Genomic DNA, 18,302 nt, shown 5'->3' with positions numbered 1-18,302 from the left:
CCTGGCCCAGTGAAGGATACCACCGCTGGCCACCTCCTGCCACCTGTCCTCACGCTGGTGCCGCGGTGCCTCCAGGTCAATGAGGGCCACGGCTTCTTCATCACTGATGCCCTCCTCCAGCTGGAACTCTACCAGATGCAGCACCTCTGGACACAGGGACAAGTGACACTGGGAGCAGGGTGCCAGGGCCTCCTGGGGCAGAGGGCCCGCTCTGGGGTGAGATGGGAAGATGCCCAGCCTCTGCCCAGACCCTGCTGGGGCCCCTGGTCCCCATGCCTTGTCACCAGCTCTGCCTCTTTGGGACTCACCATAGGAAGAGGCGGAGAAGATGAAGGGCTGGCGGCAGTTGACACACACATTGCCCAGGCTGTTGAGCAGCGGGTTGTTGGTGGAGCAGCGGTAGCACAGGGGCACCAGCTCCTGCAAATGGTGTGGGCTGAGGGCACCCAGCACAGCAGCACAACCCCCTTCCCTACCACAGTCCCTGCTGGGCAGCAGGCACCCTGGGTCCTAGGCTATGTCCATGGCCAAACAAGATCTTGGCCATGGACATAGGAACAGCCATAGCCACACCCTGGACCTGTAGTTAGGACACATACACAGAGGCTGGGCCCTCCCTGTGTTGCCCCTTTATCTTTTTTTTTTTTTTTTTTTTTGTCTTTTTCCTTTTTATCGGTACCGGGGATCGAACTCACGATCGCCTGCTTGCAAGGCAGGTGCTTATGCCGCTGAGCTAAATCCCCAACCCTGCCCCTTTATCTTCAAACCACCATGAGTCCCTACCTGGTGGGTGAGAAACAGGCTGGGCGTCCAACCCCAGACTGTCTGATGCATCTGCATCTGAAGGGGCTATGTGTCAGGGATGGAGTCATCTGGGTCCCAGGAGAGGTGAGGCAGGCTGGGGCAGCCAGGGTGGGGTGCCCCACTGCATCCTCACCTCACTGTCATGGAAGGGCTTGGATCGGATGGTCAAGCTGCCCAGCTCAATGGACTTCTGGAACTTGGCAGGAATCCGCAGGCCCTGCAGCTTGTCATAGGCATACCAGGCCAGCTTGTAGGCACCCAGGGCCTTGCTCTGCTTGGCCAGTGTGTACAGTGTGTTCCTGATGGTGGTAGCAAGTTAAGGACAGGCAGGGCAGGCACGGGTGGGAGCTGTGTTTCCCAGACCCAGGCCTGGGGCTATTCCAGAGACCAAGACGCTGCTGTCCCCGTATGAGGCTCAGGCTAGCTTTGGTCTTGGCCAGTGTCCTGTTGTGCCTGGTCTGGGGGCACATTGCATTCCCCACTGTGCTCCCCAGGATATCTGTCTGCTATTTTTCTCCCCTCTAAGTCAGACTTGTCAGGGGTCATTTCTGAAAACCCAGAGACAGCCAGGTTGGAGTGCAGGGCAGAGGTCCCAGCTAATACTGGTGATGGAAAGGCCAGCCCAGGGCTGGTCACAGCTGCTCCTAAGGCCAAGGTACCCTGCCAGGCATGTGTTCAGACATTGGGGGCACCCTGGATTTGGGGGGCCCTGAAAGGAAGCTTTGGGACTAGAGTCCTTTAGGGAAGCCAGTGATCACATAGCCCCTCAGGACTCTCCCAGGGGCTTCTTACAGAGGAGCTGGTGACACTGGATGGGGCTAAGGGTACTGGGGGACAATTATGACTTTTAGAATTCTTGGGACTGCAAAGATTTTGGTCATTTTCTGGCAGCTTCTGGTGGGTCACAGAGCTCAGTTCACACTACAGCTGCTCATGGCCTACCCCTGAGGCTGGGGCCCAGATCCTCCCAAGTGCCTGGCTGGGCTAATGGGCCACACCCCCCAGGTGCTGCAGCTTTCAGCCAAGGCCTGGTGCATCTTGTTACTCACAGCCGCCTGGCCAAGCATCAGGCTTCACTGGGCCCAGAGAGCCTGGATGCCCATCTACCAGGTCTGGCCCAACCTCCCAAGGGGCTTCCTAGGAGCAGGGGCGCAGGAAGACAGTGGACAGCACTGCCAGGAAAGTGCTCTGGGGCCTTCTTAGGACATTGGTGGGCAGGAAAGGATACACTTTAGAGATGCCCGGGGGCGTGTCTTTGGTCAGGCTGTTCAGCAGGAACCTGGAGATGTTGAACAGCGTCTCGGGAAGGTGGGAACTGAATGGTTCCTCCTGCAGCAAGAGGACAGCAAAGGGCTGGAGTTCTGGGCAGGATGCCGCCTCCATACTGCCATCTTCCCAGGCCTCATAACCCTGTACCCTCTGCCCCGAGTCCTGTAGGCATTCTCCCTGTGCCTGCCAGGAATGTGATGCCCAGGCCAGGGCAAACTCAGGATTCCTCTTCCCAGCTGCACTGCCCCAGGCGGTCATGATTCCATTTCTCTGAGCTCAGTTTTTCTCTAATTAGCCCAAAGAGAATCCTTTCATGCAGCCTAGACTCAGCCACTGCTCTGGAGTGTATGCAGCAGCAGGCTGTCCAGCAAGAAACCCAAAGTCACTTGACATGACTATGCACAGAAGGCACCTCTGGAGCCCCTGGCCCAGCAGCCAGGCCCCAGAGTGGCACACAGGAGTGACTGGGCAGGTCCTTAGGTCTACACAGGATGGGGCTGCTGTCTGGAGAAGCCTGCCCACCACATGTACACCCTCTCAGGCAGAGCATGGTGAACAGCAAAGCCTCCTGAGCCACTGGGCTCACCCTACCTGTCTGGACCCACGAGGACTTGATTGTTTTCCTCCATTCCCATGGACATCAGCTCAGGTGTCCTTGTCACCCCAAGGGCCAAGGACACCTGAGCTACATCCTGCTCTTGGCGCAGGTGCTCTGCGCGCAGGTACAAGGAGCCTATTCGGTGGTCATGGATCCTCGAGGACATGATGTCTCTCGGAGAAGGAAGAGTGGATGCCACCTGGCCTCTGGGAAGGCAGCATTGTGCTGGTACAACCACACAACCCTATGTGTATGAATCATCGGAGCTGTTCTGGGCCATTCCCTAAGCTACCACATTTTTCTCCTCCTTGAGGTGTAGGAATGACCTCTTCCATGAGGTCACACAAGGTGTGGGCTCTGTGGGACAGGGACTGTATCCCCAACCTCACTCACAAGTGCATGCTCAATAAGGGAGTGGCCAGGGAAGTGACCCCACTGCCATAACAGCTAAGGCAATGAGGTCGTAAAGGTCACCTCCTGTGTCTGCTATCGCTAAGCCAGAGGGCATGTTTTGTGACACTCAGTGTCAGTGTAAGCTTTCATCTGCAGTGTGGGGAATGTGACATTTTATAGAGTAGGGCACGGGTGAAGGAGCAGACATGGTACAGCCATGGTGTACTGACCCCAAGACAGGTATTACAAGTGGCAGGATATTGACATCACCTGAGGAGAGGAGACACCCAGGATGGGGAGCTGCTGATGACCCACCAAGGTCCCCACCACTAGAAGATAAAATTCAGTCTTTGTCCAGAGCATCAGGGAGAGGCCAGAAAGAATGATGTGGACTGAGATCAAGCTGACTGTTTTGCTTTACAGAGAAGAGAACTGAGGGCCAAACGGGGGAGTCAACTGCTGAGCAGGCAGCAAGTCAGGGTGTGGCCCAAAGAGGGCGCTGTCCCCAGGTGGCCTGGAGAGGATGGGTGGCCTGCCCACACACAGGGCAAGGCCCCAGTACACCATGTACCCTCCCAGAACTGCAGGGAAACCCTCATCACTTGCCCAGAGTTTGCCCAAGCTGTGAAGGCCAGAACATTCCAGCCAGCTCTGGCCTGCAGTCTGCCACATGTCAAACCAATGACTGACCAGGGAAGATCACATTTCTCCCAAGCAGGCCCCATGCACAGCACACCTGCTGCCCACACTCACCGTAAACCTGTGGATGGCGTGGTAGCCATGGTATAGCTCGGCCAGGTGCTGGAAGTGATGGAACTTGTCCAGCATGGCGTCCTTCTGGGTGGGGTCTGCTGGGCACAGGAGGGCAGAGCAGGAGATGTGTCTCCCATGGCTTGTGGCTGCTGCCTGAGCCTTGCAAGAGGCCAAGGCCATGTGGAGGGGCTGAGCCAAGGGTGGCATGTGCCAAGCTTATGGGTCAATCTTGTTCCTGTGTCCCTCCCCCCAGAATTTTGGCCACACAGGGATCTTGACTTTACAAGAAGAGAGCAGGGCCATGCCCAGGACAGACTCAGGGACATCAAGAGGAAACAGTGATTCCTGACAAGTAACCTGCCTCTGCTCTAGGTATCCTCAGCCTATGCCCACCTTCTGTTCCTCTACCCCAGAACCTCATGAAGTCTGGTAGGAGAAAGCATCAGAGACCCTATTTTCCTGCCTGGGATGAACAGGAGCCTAGAGCTCCTCTTTGCCTTTTGAGTTAATTAACTTTGTCTATAATCACTTGCCACATTACGGCCTGGGTGGTAGGAGCAGGCTCTTCGGCATCAGCATCCTCCCAACTACACCTCTGGACCCAGAAAAGATGGCACACAGATTAGGCCTCCGTGTGTGTAACAGAAAATATGCCCAGCCTGCCCTGCACAGGCTGTTCCGATTATCTCAGAGCGGCCGCAGGCAGTGTCACTCACCCTGCGCGATCTCCAGGCACTGCATGGACAGCATCCAGTAGTAGTAGGCAGCGTCGCTGAACCTGTTCTCCACCACTGCATTGTGTGTGAGTTGCTCCAGCACCTGGACTGCCTCGCCCTGCCGCCCAGCCTTATGGAACGCTGCAGGGCACCAGGCATAGGTCAGCCTGGGGAGCCACAGAGAGGCCGCACACAGGGCACCTGTGGCACATGGCTGGGACGCCACTTGCCAGGCACAGACAGCAGAGGAAAGTGAGTTCTGAATAAAGCATGCAGCTCTTGGCTGGGAAACAGTCACTTGCTATAGAAAGGCTGAGCAGAAGCTAGGGACCCGGCCCTTCCCTTGGAGAACTCATCCTTGGGCAAAGCTTCAATTATTTATTGTTTATTTTTATTTTTAGCTAGGGTCTTACTATGTAGTCTAGGCTGGCCTCAGACTCACTGCAATCCTCCTACCTCAGACTCCTAAGTGCTAGAAAAACAAGGATATGCCACCACACCCCAGGAGGTGCAAATCATTATGACCTGAGCGAGCTGACAGGATCTGCCCGACTGAGTTTGTGGTTTCCACAGCACTTCATAGCTAACACCGGATTCTCATGACAGACTGGATGAGGGAAAACCAGCCCTGTAGTAATGTGATGAGCTGGGTGTGGCCGGGCAGGCAGTGTTTGCCCAAGGTCAAGGAGCCAGCTCAGGCCTTGGTGCCCCTCCCACAGTGCTGTCAGATGTCAACCCAGAGAGAGTTGGCTCCACTCTCAAGATCAGATGACTGCACAAACAGGTAAGTAGATGTCTCAATCATTGCTACTTTCATCTTACAGACATTTCCTGCTCTGTGCCAATTCCTTGGGTTGCTGGGGCTGCCAGCTGTAACACCTGCCCACAAGTGGACATGCAGGTAACCACATCCTCTGCCACGGAGAGGAAGAAGCCTGGCCTTTGTCCCACTCCCCTCTCCAGGCTCCTGTCTGAGCACCAAGTTACTATGGCAATGGATTCTTGGAAGGGCGGTATAGACAGACGGAGAGGTTGATGTGTTTTGCCCAAACAAGCAGATACTTCAGCAGCTGGGCATGCTGCGAACTCTGAAGTGCTTGAGAACAAGCCGTCCTTCATGGCTTCTCATGGAGGGGCCTAGCAGGGAACAGTGGTCCATACTATGTCTGAGGGGGCAATGACACCACACAAAAGCATAGATGAGACATTGGGTGGGGTGGGGCAGGTGTGCCTTGCCCAGCAGCAGGCAGCCCAAAAGAACTAGGGCCCTCGGCAGATAGGTCAGCCTGCTGCTGGCCCCAGTACCTGCCAGCTCTGCAAATTCGCACAGCACATTTAGCCTCCAGGTCCCCGCAGGGCTGCTGGCAAGACTCAAGGTTGTGTAGGTTAATGCCCAGCCAGCAGGTGCCCACCACAGGGAGGGGAGTTGGGTTTTTGATTACGACGCATGTGACCAGTCACAGCTCTACAGCTGCCCTGGCTTCTACTTGAGATGCTGCTGTGCCGCCTTGCTGGGGCAATGCTCAAGTCCTATCCCTGGTGGGGATGGTGCCAGGCACTGTTTGAGTTCGCTGCACCCTGGCTCTGTGATCTCTCTGCCTCCTCCAAGCTGTGAGATTTCAGGCAAATTCTTCTGCCCCTCTCCCCCTTTTTTTTTAGGCAGGGTCTTGCTATGTAGTTCAGGCTGGCCTTGAGCTCACTTTGTAGCCCAGGCTGGTCTCAAACTTGCAACAGTCCTCCTGCTTCAGCCTACCCACTGCTGAGATTACAGGTATGAGCCACCACGCCTGGCTACACACTCAGTTTGCACCGAGAATGGTTGCACAGTGCCTATACCTTAGAGGTCATGGGAACAGAAGAAGATGCAGTGCTTCATTCGGCATCTACAGGGCTGGGAGTAGAAACCAGAGCCACCTGGGCCTGCAGCGGGTAAGCAAGGGAATGGCCTTCAGGCTCCAAGACTGTGTCTCGTTGTCCCCTCCAGGACTCACAGATGTGCAAGACCACCCTGCACCTACCTTTCTGGGCTTCCTCAAAGCGGTCATTCTCTGCCAGCCACTGGGCATAAGGCACGTAGATGTCATCCTTAAACTCGGGGTGCTTCTCGCCCAAAGCGAAGGCCTGGAGGAGCACAAGCATTCACTCTCAGTGATATGGCCTGGGAGCCTGCAGCCCAGGAAACATGGCACTTGGCTGAATCTGTGAAGGAGGGATGTCACACTGCCAGCCTGACAGCTCAAGGGACAGCCTCCCAACCCCCCAGCAACACAAAAACAAACTGCTCTTTGAAAACAAAAGGCAATTAACAGCAATATGCAAGTGACTGAATTCAATAACAACACAGTCTGTCTCTGGACCACAGAGGCGGTGCAGAATCGGAAACATTTTATTTTGAGGCTCTGCGTGGGCTCCCACTGCGCTGCAAACAGATTTCTTTTAATTGCAGGCGACACCTAAGGAAACAGGGCTGACGTTACTGTCATTGCTGCTTGTTAGCTGCTGGATGACAGTACTGTGGTGCCATGTGGGGACTGGGGCTGTTTCTAACCCCTGGGCTACCTGTTAGGTGGGAGCTGGGCAACCAGGCACAAAGGGCTTGTGACCTGCAGCCAGGCCTAGGTGTCCTCAGAGCACTGGCTCCTGCTGCTTGACATAGTTCCTGCTATGTCTATCCTAGAAGCCACTACTGCCTCTTGTCAGTGACCTCATCACTGTCTAGTGAAGCCTAGAAGGCAGACAAAAGGTAGGATGTGGGTACCTAGATCAGCTGCTAGAGCTGTAAACAGACTTCCTGGGCCAGGCAAATAGTGCAACCCTGCATGGCACAGGCAGCCACGCCCAGTTACCTCTGTGGCCAGCTCCCTTGCCTGCCCCCCAAGAGTCAAGGCTGTGGTGAGGAGGGCGGGTAGAACAGCCCCAGAACCACGCATGTTTGGGATGCCAGTAACGGGAGACTATGGTGCCATTTTCTGCCAGAATGCACCTTGGCAGGTTTTAAATGTCACACAGGTGTCTCTACAATAACGGTGCTTTGAGCCTGTGGTGCTGTTTGGAGGCGAACTCAGGCCAAGACTCCCAGCCCCACGCCTGTTGCAGACTGGACCAGTGCTGGAAGCTTGATGAGGATCTTGTGGATAGTGGAGTGAACAAGGAATAGTCTTTAAAAGAAGGCTTCCATCATGGATTCAGGATGCAGGCAGAACCCTTGGCTGCTAGGCCAACACGGCCTCTGTGTGTGGGCAGCCCTGCACCACACCAGCCTCAGGGCCACTCGTAATCCCTTACCTCATCCCAGCGCTGGGTCTCCACATGCAGCTGTACCAGGGCTTTGAGGTCCCCAAGCTTCAGGTAAGTCTCAGCAGCATAGCCGGGGCTGTCCAGCTCCTTAAAGTAGCGTGCACACAGCAGCAATGGCTCTCGCTCAGCCTTGTCCAGCTTCCGGGCAATGTCAATCAACCTGGGCCAGAGAGAGGAGCCTCAAAGACCTGAGGAAAGGAAGCCTGCAGGTTCCATGGCACCTGTACCTCCAGCACCTGTCATAGGGGTCTCCAATCTACATGGCAAGAAATAGGAATGGAGATGAGGGTCCATGGGCTCTCTCAGGTCCCAGTGAGCCTTTGGAACTCTAAGAGTACATGCAACTGCTTCCATCCCATACTCTGGTAGTGGGTGGAAGGTGAGGCACCTACTCAGGAGCAGAGGTTGGCATCAAGTCCCTCTCATGGGCCCTGGAGGAAAGGGCGTGTGCAGGCCCAGAGTGGCCTCAGGCACCAGCCGCCTGCTACATCTTCCCAAGGGGGCCTGGTCCTCCCAAGCTTGTGTGGAAGGGCCACAGGGGATGTGTGTATTGGCTACGGCCAACTGGGGTTTGAAGTGAAACCAGCACTCGCAAGGCATGAGCCCCAGCTTGTGTTTGGTGGGGTGGTGGAAGGGGAGAAGGAGGAGGGGAAAGAGGCCAAGATAGATCCTCCCAGAGGCAGGCAGGCACGAAAGTCCTGTCAGTCTGTGTGTGGAATAATAATGGCATCTAAAAATAATCCTGTTCCAAAGAGAGAGACCACATTTTAGGGAAGGTGGCACAGGCACCCTGAGAGCTGCAGAGCCCCTACCCATTAAACTCATGTCCCTGGAGGAGTGGCCCTTTCACAGCATGCCTGGGAAAAGGACAACAGATGAAGGTCTCCTTCCTGAACTGGTTTAGTGTCCCCAGGTCACCTGATACAGCACTTGAGAATGAAAGTGACAGGAAAAGCCAGAGGAAAGAGTGGCATGAGACCTGCCTGGCTCTCACTGTGCCTTCTGTCTTGGTCCCTGAAACACCTGATTCCCAGATAGGAGGAGAGGGGTGGCAGGTTGTGAAGGGCCACACCATTGCCTGGTCCTGGCGTGGCTGCTGGACCCTGGCACTACTTCTAGAGTAAATTCCATCTCCAAGGCCAGACTTGGCCTGCCTCAGCAGCTCCTGTTCTCCTTCCCTCCTGCCTGCCGTGTAGGGCACACTGTGCGTGTGTGTGTGTGTGTGTGTGTGCATGCACTTACAGGTGCCCTGCGTGCAGCCGTCTGTCTAGACAGGGAGGTTACTTGGAGGGCTGGGGTGTGGCATCTGCCTAATAAAGCTCAGACCTGGCCTCTGCCCACCTGCCTCCCCACTGCCTGGCTCCAGCTCCTTCTCTCCCTCACCCCCTCAGCACTGGTTCCTGATTCCCTCTTGCTCTGGCTGCCTGCAACCTGCCTCCCTAGCTTGGCCTGAAGGTAAAGCTCAGTTCTCACTGCCTGCTAAGGAACTAAATCTAGAGGCTTGGGCATGATATGGAGGCCCACTGTGGCCCCCACTCCCATTCCAGCCAGGGACCCTGCAGAGACGTCCTGCAGGTTTCCTCCTGTGACCCTCAAGGACACCTACCCTTTGTTCCCACGGTGTGCACTCCCGGTGCTGAAGCCTGAGACTGGAGTTGGCAATCACTTGCACCTTTCAGTTATGTGGCCCTTTTCAATCCGTGTTCTGTGAGCCTCAATTTCCCCAGTTGCAAGATCAGTGTGGAAACACCAACCATGGGGTGGGCATCAAACGCTGCTAGGTCAGCACAGAGCCAAGACTAACACACACAGCAGAAGGCAGCCTGAGGTCCGGTGTTCTCTCCCTGGTCCCTACCAAACCTCCCCAGGACTCTGGAGCTCCTCAAAGGCAGCAACCACCTGTTTAACTTCGTTTCCCAGAGAATCCATCATCTGTATGTTTGGTTTGAATGTTTTGGCTAATGAGGCAAGGCAATATTTACCAAAACATGCTGACATAACATGATATGAGATGGCATGATGTGACACACCACCCTGCGCTCCTGGGCAGGGGTGAGACCTACATATCTACCCAGCCGAGGTCACCACTGATCTCCACTGCTTTGATGTGCTCTCCAGCAGAAAGGTACATCTCCACCGCAGCTTTGGGCTCATTGATGTTTCGGGCCCAGTCCGCTTGCTTGGTGATCAGCATCTTGGTTTCTTTAGGGTCTCCAGATCCAAGGAAATCCTGTGGAAGCAAAGCAAACAGAAGTGCTCTGGTCAGGACTTCCCGTGCCAACATCAGGCGTGGTGGCCAGGAAGCAGGTGGGGCCCAGAGCATGATGGACCTTGGGGCAGTCCCTAGAGTCCCTGGGGACACCAAGCTTCAGGCTACCCACAGGTGCTTCTGGGGAAACCATGGCCCTTGGTGCTTCCTTCCTTCCTCTGCAGAGTGGTGCTCTGACCAGGTGTTCACCCCTCTGCTGTGGATGTGACTTCCTCAAACAGTCAGTCCTCTGTCATTCATAGAATGTGGATGAGACCACATGCTGCAGACAAACTGAACAGCTGCTACCCTAAATTTAAAGTGCTACACTGCACAGGGCTCTAGGATCAGCCTTGGTGCCCTCCCTCAGCCACTCTACCCCGGCAGTGTCTCACTTCTCAAGTGCTCTGTGGCCTGAACCTGGGTGTCTCCCCTTTATTATCACCCTGGAGGTGGAAGTTAGTTAGGAACAGCTGGGCAGCACCTGATCTGACTAATGTGTGCAAGTGCCCTGTTCTGAGGTCAGGTCTGTAGGGTGTGCAGGGCTGGCCTAGAGCAGGACCGAAGCATGGGCACTGAGGCTGTGGACAGGTCCCTTGAGACAGGAGTGAAGGACAGGAGCCTGAGGTCCTAGGTTGGTGCTGGCTGCAGGTGCTTGCCTGGCTCTCTGGGTCATTGGCACTTGAGTATGGGAGAAGCAGCCCCCAAAACCAGGTGTTTGTGGGAGGTGGACACCATGGTTAAGGTAGCCTGGGCATTGACAGTGGCAAGAAGGGGCTTTTAAAGGAGTCAAAAGCTTACAGCTCGTCACAGTATTAGAAGACAGTTTGCCTGAGAAACAATGGACCCTGCAGAGAGAGCTGCACACCAATCTCACCAAGTATAGAAAAGTACTCCTTTGCATGATTAACATGCATTTGGCATGAAAGTATGGTCAATGTATGCTAAAAACCCACTCCAACAATTAGTATACTTCTTTTTTCATTTGCTTCCAGAGTAATTATGTAGCCCCTAAAAATCACTGGTTAAGGCAGCCTGAGAACCCATTTTTTTAGGGAGGGAAGGAAGGGCAGTTTCCCCGGATGCTGAGGACCTGGTATGAGAAAGGGCCACCTCACTGGCTGTGATTCCCTCCAGCCTGCACAGAGGGCTCAGAGAGCTACCTCAGACACACTCCAGTCCTGGTACTATGCCTGTACTCCCTGTGCCCACACAAGGCTGGTAACTGCTTACCTGTGGGTGAACTATAGACCCAGCGTGGTAGGAACAGTCTCATCTGAGATCAGAGATGTCCCTCATTGGGCAGTTCAGCAGGCAGAAGGTCAGGGACTGGGGGTGTATATTTGGGTGGTCTCCTCAGGGGACCACATCCAGCACATACCTGATCCCCACCAGCAGTTCAGCTGGGGGCTGTGACTTAATGGATGCTGAGTCTAACTGGCTCCTCAAAGCTTGCAAACTGGGTTTTCAAAGGCCTTCTGGTTTCACAAAGCTAATTTACACACTATCTGGGGCCATGGTAAAGACTGTCCTGAAGTGGACAGAACAAGGCCGTGCTGAGTGATGAATGAGGCAGACCAGGTTCTCAAGTGGGTAATTCTGATAAGAATGCACTACATGGGGGTTAAGAGCATTGTAACTCCCTTTATCAGTATACAAACATGTCACTTATCCGGAAAGCATACAATTTATTTGTACGTGGGAATGTAATTTAAAAATTTTCCGAAAACCAGATTGAATCTTGGGAAGCAATTTTCAAGTAAACAAAAACACCGCACGTTAATAAGCACTGTCTCCTACTTGGCATAATGGGCATGTGTGCAGTTTCTCCCATTCCAGCTACGGCAGTGACAGTTTGAAATGGAACTGACCTACTTGGAATTGTGATATAAAACTAAAACTCCAAACAAGCCCAGTGTGTTTACCTTGGAGAGACAGACCCGATGGAGCATGTGAACCCAGAGTCGGACAAGAGATGTGGATGTGGGGCCTGGGACTCACAGGAACCTGCACTGTGGTGGTGCGCCCCACCTCTCCTTGCTCTTCCTGCAGCTTCCTGCACTTGCAGTGCCTCTCAGACTTGACCCAAGCTGCAGCCCTCATGTCTAGGGGCAGCAGGGCACAGTGCACAGTCTTACCTGCCTTGCAAGGCCACACTGCGCTCCAGATACCGCAAAATGTTTCTGACCATACCACCACTGCCCACTTGGGGCATGCTCCTTGGTGTGGTGATCTAAGTGTAAATGCTTCACGGAGCCTTGCAGGTGTGTGATGGGGACACAGCAGAGGAAAGGGGTAATAATAAGGGACAGGCAGAAGGCCCTGAGGCATGTGACGGAGGTACCTGCAAGGGGGCAGGGGAAATGGATCGCAGTCCAGCACCAGCTAAGTAGGGGAGAAAAAGAAAGAGAGCCATGGTTGGGGACAGATGGCAGAACAAACTGGGGAGGTTTTCTACCTTGGACTTATGAGTGAGGAAGTGGTCATTCATGGCCACGAGCTGGTTGTGGCTAAAGACTTACTTTGAGCCACCAGGCAAAGGCAGGTTAACAAAGGTTCCTCTAATTATGTATGTCAGACAACCCCTAGAGGAGACCTCACCAGTCCATCTCATGGAGCCCAATGGGCCCTGTGCTAATGATGGCTCCTCCTCTGAATCTGGATATGCTAAGACCAAGCGCTGGAGGGTCCGCTCGTGTCCAAGGACACTGGCCCCTGATAGTCTCTGGCAAAGCTTGGGAGAATTTGTGGGAGACATCCTGGAGCCCCGATACTTGCAGAAGGCCCCATACCGGTTGCTGACCAAGGTCTGAACTGTCACATTCTGTCTCTCTGAAGTCAGCCTTCAAGGTCAGCCTTGGGTCAGGCTCAACCAGCAATATAGCCAGGCCTCTGTCACTGAAAAAGCCAGCCCCCCAAGGTCAGAGTGTTGAATCCATATCACCTCTCTGGGCACAGGCTGGGTGTGGCATTCAGTTGGCCGGGGCACACCATTACCTTGGCATACTCAAACATGCGCAGGTCAGTGTACATAGCGAGTGCAAGGTCCTCACGCCCGCACCTTTTGTACAGCTTGGCAGCCTCGTGAAACTTCCCCTGGTAGGAGAACACATCTGCCAGGAATAGGTCACTGTTGGTCTCTCCCCGCTTCTTCCTCTCCTGGAAAAATTAGAAGCAGAGGAAATGGCCCCTCAGCCTGGCAGGAAACAGCCTGTACCAAGAGCTGGAGCTACTATTTCTGGCGGGGCCCTGGGCTTTCCAACGGAACCACTGTGGCTCCTGGGCTGTTGCTTCTCCCACCTACGGCTATGGTGGGAACGCCTGACAACAAAAGCAGAGATTTTTCCAGACCCGTGAAGATAAAAAGAGATGGAAACCTTTGTTTGCTTAAAGGAAATTCCTCAGGCCGCTTTCCTGTGCGTTCTTCCAGGCAGCAGGGGGACTGTTTGGACAGTGCACTGCAAATTGCTGACGGCCCCAGCCATCAGGACCTCCTAAGTCCCCAGCCTGGCCAGGAGTGGTGGTCCAGTAATGACAGACAAGGAGAAAATTTGAGGTTTCTGCCCAGGGCAGGCCACAGAAAACATAAGTCTCCCCGTGCGCCTGGTTCTGAAGAGATGAAAGGGGTGCCATGTGCTACCCACGAGATACACGCCAGGTACACAAGCAAGCTCCTCACTGCTCTCGGGGAGCCCTGTGTAACAATGACATCATGAAGGAGGCTCAGATTCAAGAGGATGAGGTCAAGGTCAGACAGAGCCTCAGGCTCAGTTCTGGCAAACTGAGGCCTACCCTGTGTCCTATGAACCCATCCTCTGAAGCATGTGACAGTGCCCAATGATGCCCAACTGCACTCTGAGGTGATTAGCAGCACCTCAGAGTGAGATGGAGCAGAGCCACCTGCATGTGAGTATTTGGAAAAATGGGAAAGCACCCAGCCTGTATCCCCGCAGCAACTCTACTCATTTGCTAGCAAGCGTGCCAGGCTGGAGGAGAGAAGACTTAGTTCAAATTCCCAGACAGGCTAGTGAAGATTTCAACAGCTGGAAGCAACAAGCTATGTTTATGACAATGATAGTAATAATAATAATAAATCCTTCACATAGTTTGAGCAAATCTTCCAACTAATCCAACTCAAGGCTATGAATAGATGCAATGAAGGAGGCTTTCTAGGCATGGGTTTTTGGCCACAGTGCCCCAAGGACACAGCAGGCTGCCCTATGGGATGCATCCCTTGTGGCCATCAGGACAATGATTCTACAGCAGTCTGGGAGGCACCTCTGGAGCCCATTCAGCTATCTGAAGCCAGGCCAAGCCCAGCAATGCCCAGGCCTCCAGCCATGAGGAGGACCCAGAGCCACAGTCTGACTGTGCCCCAACCTTTAGCTCATCACCCATAAGCAGAAACAGACAGTCTCATGACAAGAGCTGTAGAGAAAGACCTTGTGTCCCATGGTGTAAGTGAGGACCTGGAGCAGTGGCACTGGGCAATGCAGGGAGACAGTACCCTTAGCCACGCAGTTAGGAAAGCCGCACAAGACACTGTGTCCCTGTGGCACCCCGGGGCAGTAGATGGCTGGGGTAAAGGCAGCAGGAGGCTGGGAAGCAGGCAGAATAGGTTTCCACAGCATGCACATCTCAGGCTGTGGACCCCTGGGACACTGAACACAGCCACTGGGCACATGCTTTGAGCTGTGGGGACATGGGTGGAGCCCTCATTGGCCATGTAGGGGAATGGGGTGGATTCCACACTCAAGGCTGCCCTGTTCCTCCCTGGTCCCCAATGCTGGGCCCCTCCCCACCCTGGCTCTCTGCCCACTAGGCTCGGCACAAGGCCTGGCCTAAGACAGGTGTTTGTTACCCTAAGCTGCATAAGGGAGGGCAAGACATGTGCTGATTTCCTCCCTGCTTCCATCTGGGAATTCAAATGTATCTCACATTCCGTTAGCCTCACAATAAATCTGTTCAGGGGAAAAAATATGTATGCCTTTTTACAGAGAGTCAGACAGCACTGAGATACACAGAAATTAAGAATAGTGCTCCTGTCACCTAGCAAATGGCATACTTAGCACCAGCGTCTCAGCTGCCCAAGGCTGGCTGGGTAGCTAACAAGGCCAGGAGCACAAGCTGGGGCTCTACAGGCCTCTCCATGGTTCCCCTTGCAGGCATGGGACATAGAGCATGTGCTGTGGAACATGGAGCCTGAAAGGGTGTGGCCACAGAGACACAGCCAGGTGCCAGGGGCTTTTTTGTCCTCCTAGCAGTTCTGTGCAGGAGGTAATCCTTCAACATCCCCATCCAGGGCACTATCACCTGCAATGCTGAGCCCACAAGGCCACATGCCAGGCCATTCCTGTCCTCCAGGCCTTGGCTTTTGGAGAAGGCAGAAGCTTGGTCTTTACCTCGATGCTGCTGATGAGCTCCAGGTAGCGCAGGTCCTGTACTCTGGCAAAGGCCTGTGGGGAAGGAACAGTGAGTTCAGCCACCTCTCAATCTCAGAACAGATGGAGGACAGGGAGCTGGAGATTTAGCTCAGCGGCATAAGCGCCTGCCTTGCAAGCAGGCAGTCGTGAGTTCAATCCCTGGTACCGATAAAAAGGAAGAAGACAAAAAAAAAAAAAAAAAGAACAGATGGGGGATAGAAGGCAAGCTGCAGGACGGGAGAGGGAACACTGATCTGCCTTGGCCAATCAGGCGGTATCCTGGATTAGTCTGCATAGGAAAGCAAAGTAACATTGGCTGCATCCACAATTTCGGGATTAGGAAGACAAAGCTGTGACAATGCAGGATGGGCCAGAGCCCCCCTGGGAGACCCTATCCACAGAGGATGGGTGATGATCTTGGCAGCAGCATCTGTGCAGGAGTCAGGTGGTACAGACGTGAGCAGGAGATAGCTCTGCTCGCCCAGAAACAGGGTTATAATCTAAGGATCTAAGGCACAGGGTAACCTGGCAAACCAGCCCTCTGCTTAGTGTGTGTCCTCTCCTAGAAAGCCTGAAAGACAGGTAAACGACCAGGTCATCTGGCCTCTGCCACCTTAGACAACTGTGGTGGAGTAGTGTCTTTTGTTCGACATGGCCCAGTGCCCTGTCAGAGGCTCAAACCTAGACATGAATATAGCTTGGTCTCTGAACTCTCCCCAGCCTGGGGGCCACATCAGAAAATAGACATAACACCTCTCTGAGCTAAGAGCTGTCTGTAAGAACTGGATGGCACTCTGTCCGCACATGGTGGTGACGGGCAGCAAACTAAGGAAAGCATCACAGACTGGTACAATCAGGCAGCTGGTAAGTGGAGATTTTTGTTTGTTTGTTTTATTTGAAACAGGCTCTCACTCTGCCATCCATTGAATTCCTGCCTCAGCTTTGCAAGTGGCTAGGACCACAGCTACGCTGGACTATGACCAGCCAAGACTATGCCCTGGCTGTTAATTCCTCTTCCCTAGATTGTCGCCTCCTTGCTCCCAGGCAAGGCAGGCCCGCAGAAGCCGAGTGCCAGAGGGAGCCCTGAAGGTCACCGGGCTGCCTTCCTACCCAGGCTGAGGCCCAGCCATTGTCCAGACCCAGCTTAGGGCATAGGGGAAGGAGGGACCCAGGTCTCAGTGCCTGCATCTACTCCCAGCCTTCAATCACGGTTCCCCTAGGCTTCTGGGTTCTCCATCAAGATTGTTGGGTTGAGAACCTCAGGGAGAAGCAGTCCTCAAGTTCTGCAGAGTCAGGGTGCTACAGAGTGCTCAGAGTCACGAGTTCCAAGTGTGATAGGGGTGGGGGAAGTGGAGGCGGGTGGTGGTGGTGTGCCAGCTGCAGTGGGTAGGCACTGGGTGGCTCTCCTCCGCCACCTAGTGGGTGTGTACAGCTGTACTGGTGATGGGCTTAGAGGACAAGCAGGGACCTGGATGTGCCTGAGACAGGGAGTCCCTATGGAGGTCAAAAATCCTGCAGCTTTGCTAGACATCATGTGGCCCATATATGCAATTTGTATTTGTCTGTTAAAACAACTAAATAAATTCCATGTAGTTACTGCAATTATTTGTATTCTCCGAGTTTTTTTGTTTTGTTTTTGGTACCAGGGATTGAACTCACAACCTCACATTTGCCAAGCAGGTATTTACGCCCCACTAAGCTAAGCCCCTGGCCCTCAGGGAGTGTATTTTGATACAGGACAAGAAGAAGTGAGGATCAGAGTCCCATTCCCTTTATCCATTCCAACCTTTGCTGAGCACCTACACAGCCACAGCACTGGGCTGGGCAGTGCTGTGATACAACACAAAGTGGCCTTTGGTGGTGGTGGGGTGACAATCTACGGATGAATCTTTAACTTCCTTCTGAGCTAAAACAAACAAAACACATTAGGAATCCTTTGTTCTCATCCCTTCTGGCATTTCTGGGTGGGGCAGGAGGAGGAAGCTATCTCCAAAGAAGACATCCCCACACCCTAAATTCCTTGAGCTGCCTCTACTCTCCCCACACTGAGGTGCCAAGAAGCCTTACAGGAGGTTAGTTTGCTTTGGTGCTAGAGGTGGAACCCAGGGCCTTGGACACAGTGGACAAAGGTTCCATGCTTAATATGAAGAAGGGTGGAAGCCCTTTCTCCCTGCCTCAGTCCTGGTTAGAAACCGACTCAGAAACCTACCCAGCTCTCTCAGATCCAGATGGGGCTGAGTGTTCCAGCCACCACTCTGGCTTCGCCTGCTTAAACCAGGAAATGATACAATGAATCAAGCCCATGCATTGGACCACAGGTATGTGGGAAAGACCACAGCGCCTCAGAGCCTGAGCATGACTAGCTCCCCTGAGCACAGTGAGAGCTGAGGGGAATGGAGTGCCTGTTACAGGCCAGGGTCTCAGCTACATGCTATTCATAAATAATAGCTAAGAAGTGGCAGCAGAACCGGCCTGTTGCTTCTCTAGGACCTGGGCCTGTAAGTATTGTCTGCTTAGATCTGATAACTCCCAAGGCTGTTCCCACCAGGCCCACTGAGGGCCTATGGCCTAGCTCTTGCTCCTACCTACTCCTCCACACTGCCAGAAAGTGAGTCCGGCTCCTGCTGAGCTGGCACTTACCTTCTTTGCTGTCTCAAACTCTAATCCTTCCAGTGCCTCCATGGCCAGTTCACGCCAGTCTGCTTCAGTCACTCCCAAGCAGGCGATCTGGTGGGCTTCTCGGAACATCTTCCTGTCCAGGTACTGGTACATCGGGGCAGACTGCAGCATGGAGTCATGAC

At 53.9% G+C, this 18,302-nt stretch overlaps 1 protein-coding gene across 8 annotated transcripts in view; it reads right to left on the bottom strand.

Moving 5' to 3' along the window:
- Ift122 (intraflagellar transport 122) overlaps window positions 1–18,302 on the bottom strand; it is a 50,671-nt gene that overhangs the window by 748 nt on the left and 31,621 nt on the right. For 3 of the 8 annotated variants that reach the window (XM_063237763.1, XM_063237761.1, XM_063237762.1), the window contains exons 15-27: window positions 18,142–18,282; window positions 15,481–15,534; window positions 13,076–13,237; window positions 9,894–10,060; window positions 7,819–7,990; window positions 6,552–6,654; window positions 4,534–4,674; window positions 3,818–3,912; window positions 2,033–2,133; window positions 938–1,103; window positions 784–840; window positions 309–420; window positions 21–146 (exon numbers count right to left, since the gene is read on the bottom strand). In XM_063237763.1, coding sequence (XP_063093833.1) covers window positions 21–146; window positions 309–420; window positions 784–840; window positions 938–1,103; window positions 2,033–2,133; window positions 3,818–3,912; window positions 4,534–4,674; window positions 6,552–6,654; window positions 7,819–7,990; window positions 9,894–10,060; window positions 13,076–13,237; window positions 15,481–15,534; window positions 18,142–18,282 — 1,597 coding nt within the window. The remainder of the gene's footprint in view (window positions 1–20; window positions 147–308; window positions 421–783; window positions 841–937; window positions 1,104–2,032; window positions 2,134–3,817; window positions 3,913–4,533; window positions 4,675–6,551; window positions 6,655–7,818; window positions 7,991–9,893; window positions 10,061–13,075; window positions 13,238–15,480; window positions 15,535–18,141; window positions 18,283–18,302) is intronic. The other 5 variants (XM_063237765.1, XM_013145033.3, XM_005000595.4 and 2 more) reach the window with 3 other exon arrangements.

The sequence above is a fragment of the Cavia porcellus genome, unplaced genomic scaffold (genome assembly GCF_034190915.1).
Source record: "Cavia porcellus strain 051 isolate PalLab524CR breed Dunkin Hartley unplaced genomic scaffold, mCavPor4.1 scaffold_27, whole genome shotgun sequence".
Classification (NCBI taxonomy): Eukaryota; Metazoa; Chordata; class Mammalia; order Rodentia; family Caviidae; genus Cavia; species Cavia porcellus.
The sequence above is the reverse complement of the archived record's forward strand: the minus strand, read 5'-3'. Positions and strand labels throughout refer to the sequence as shown.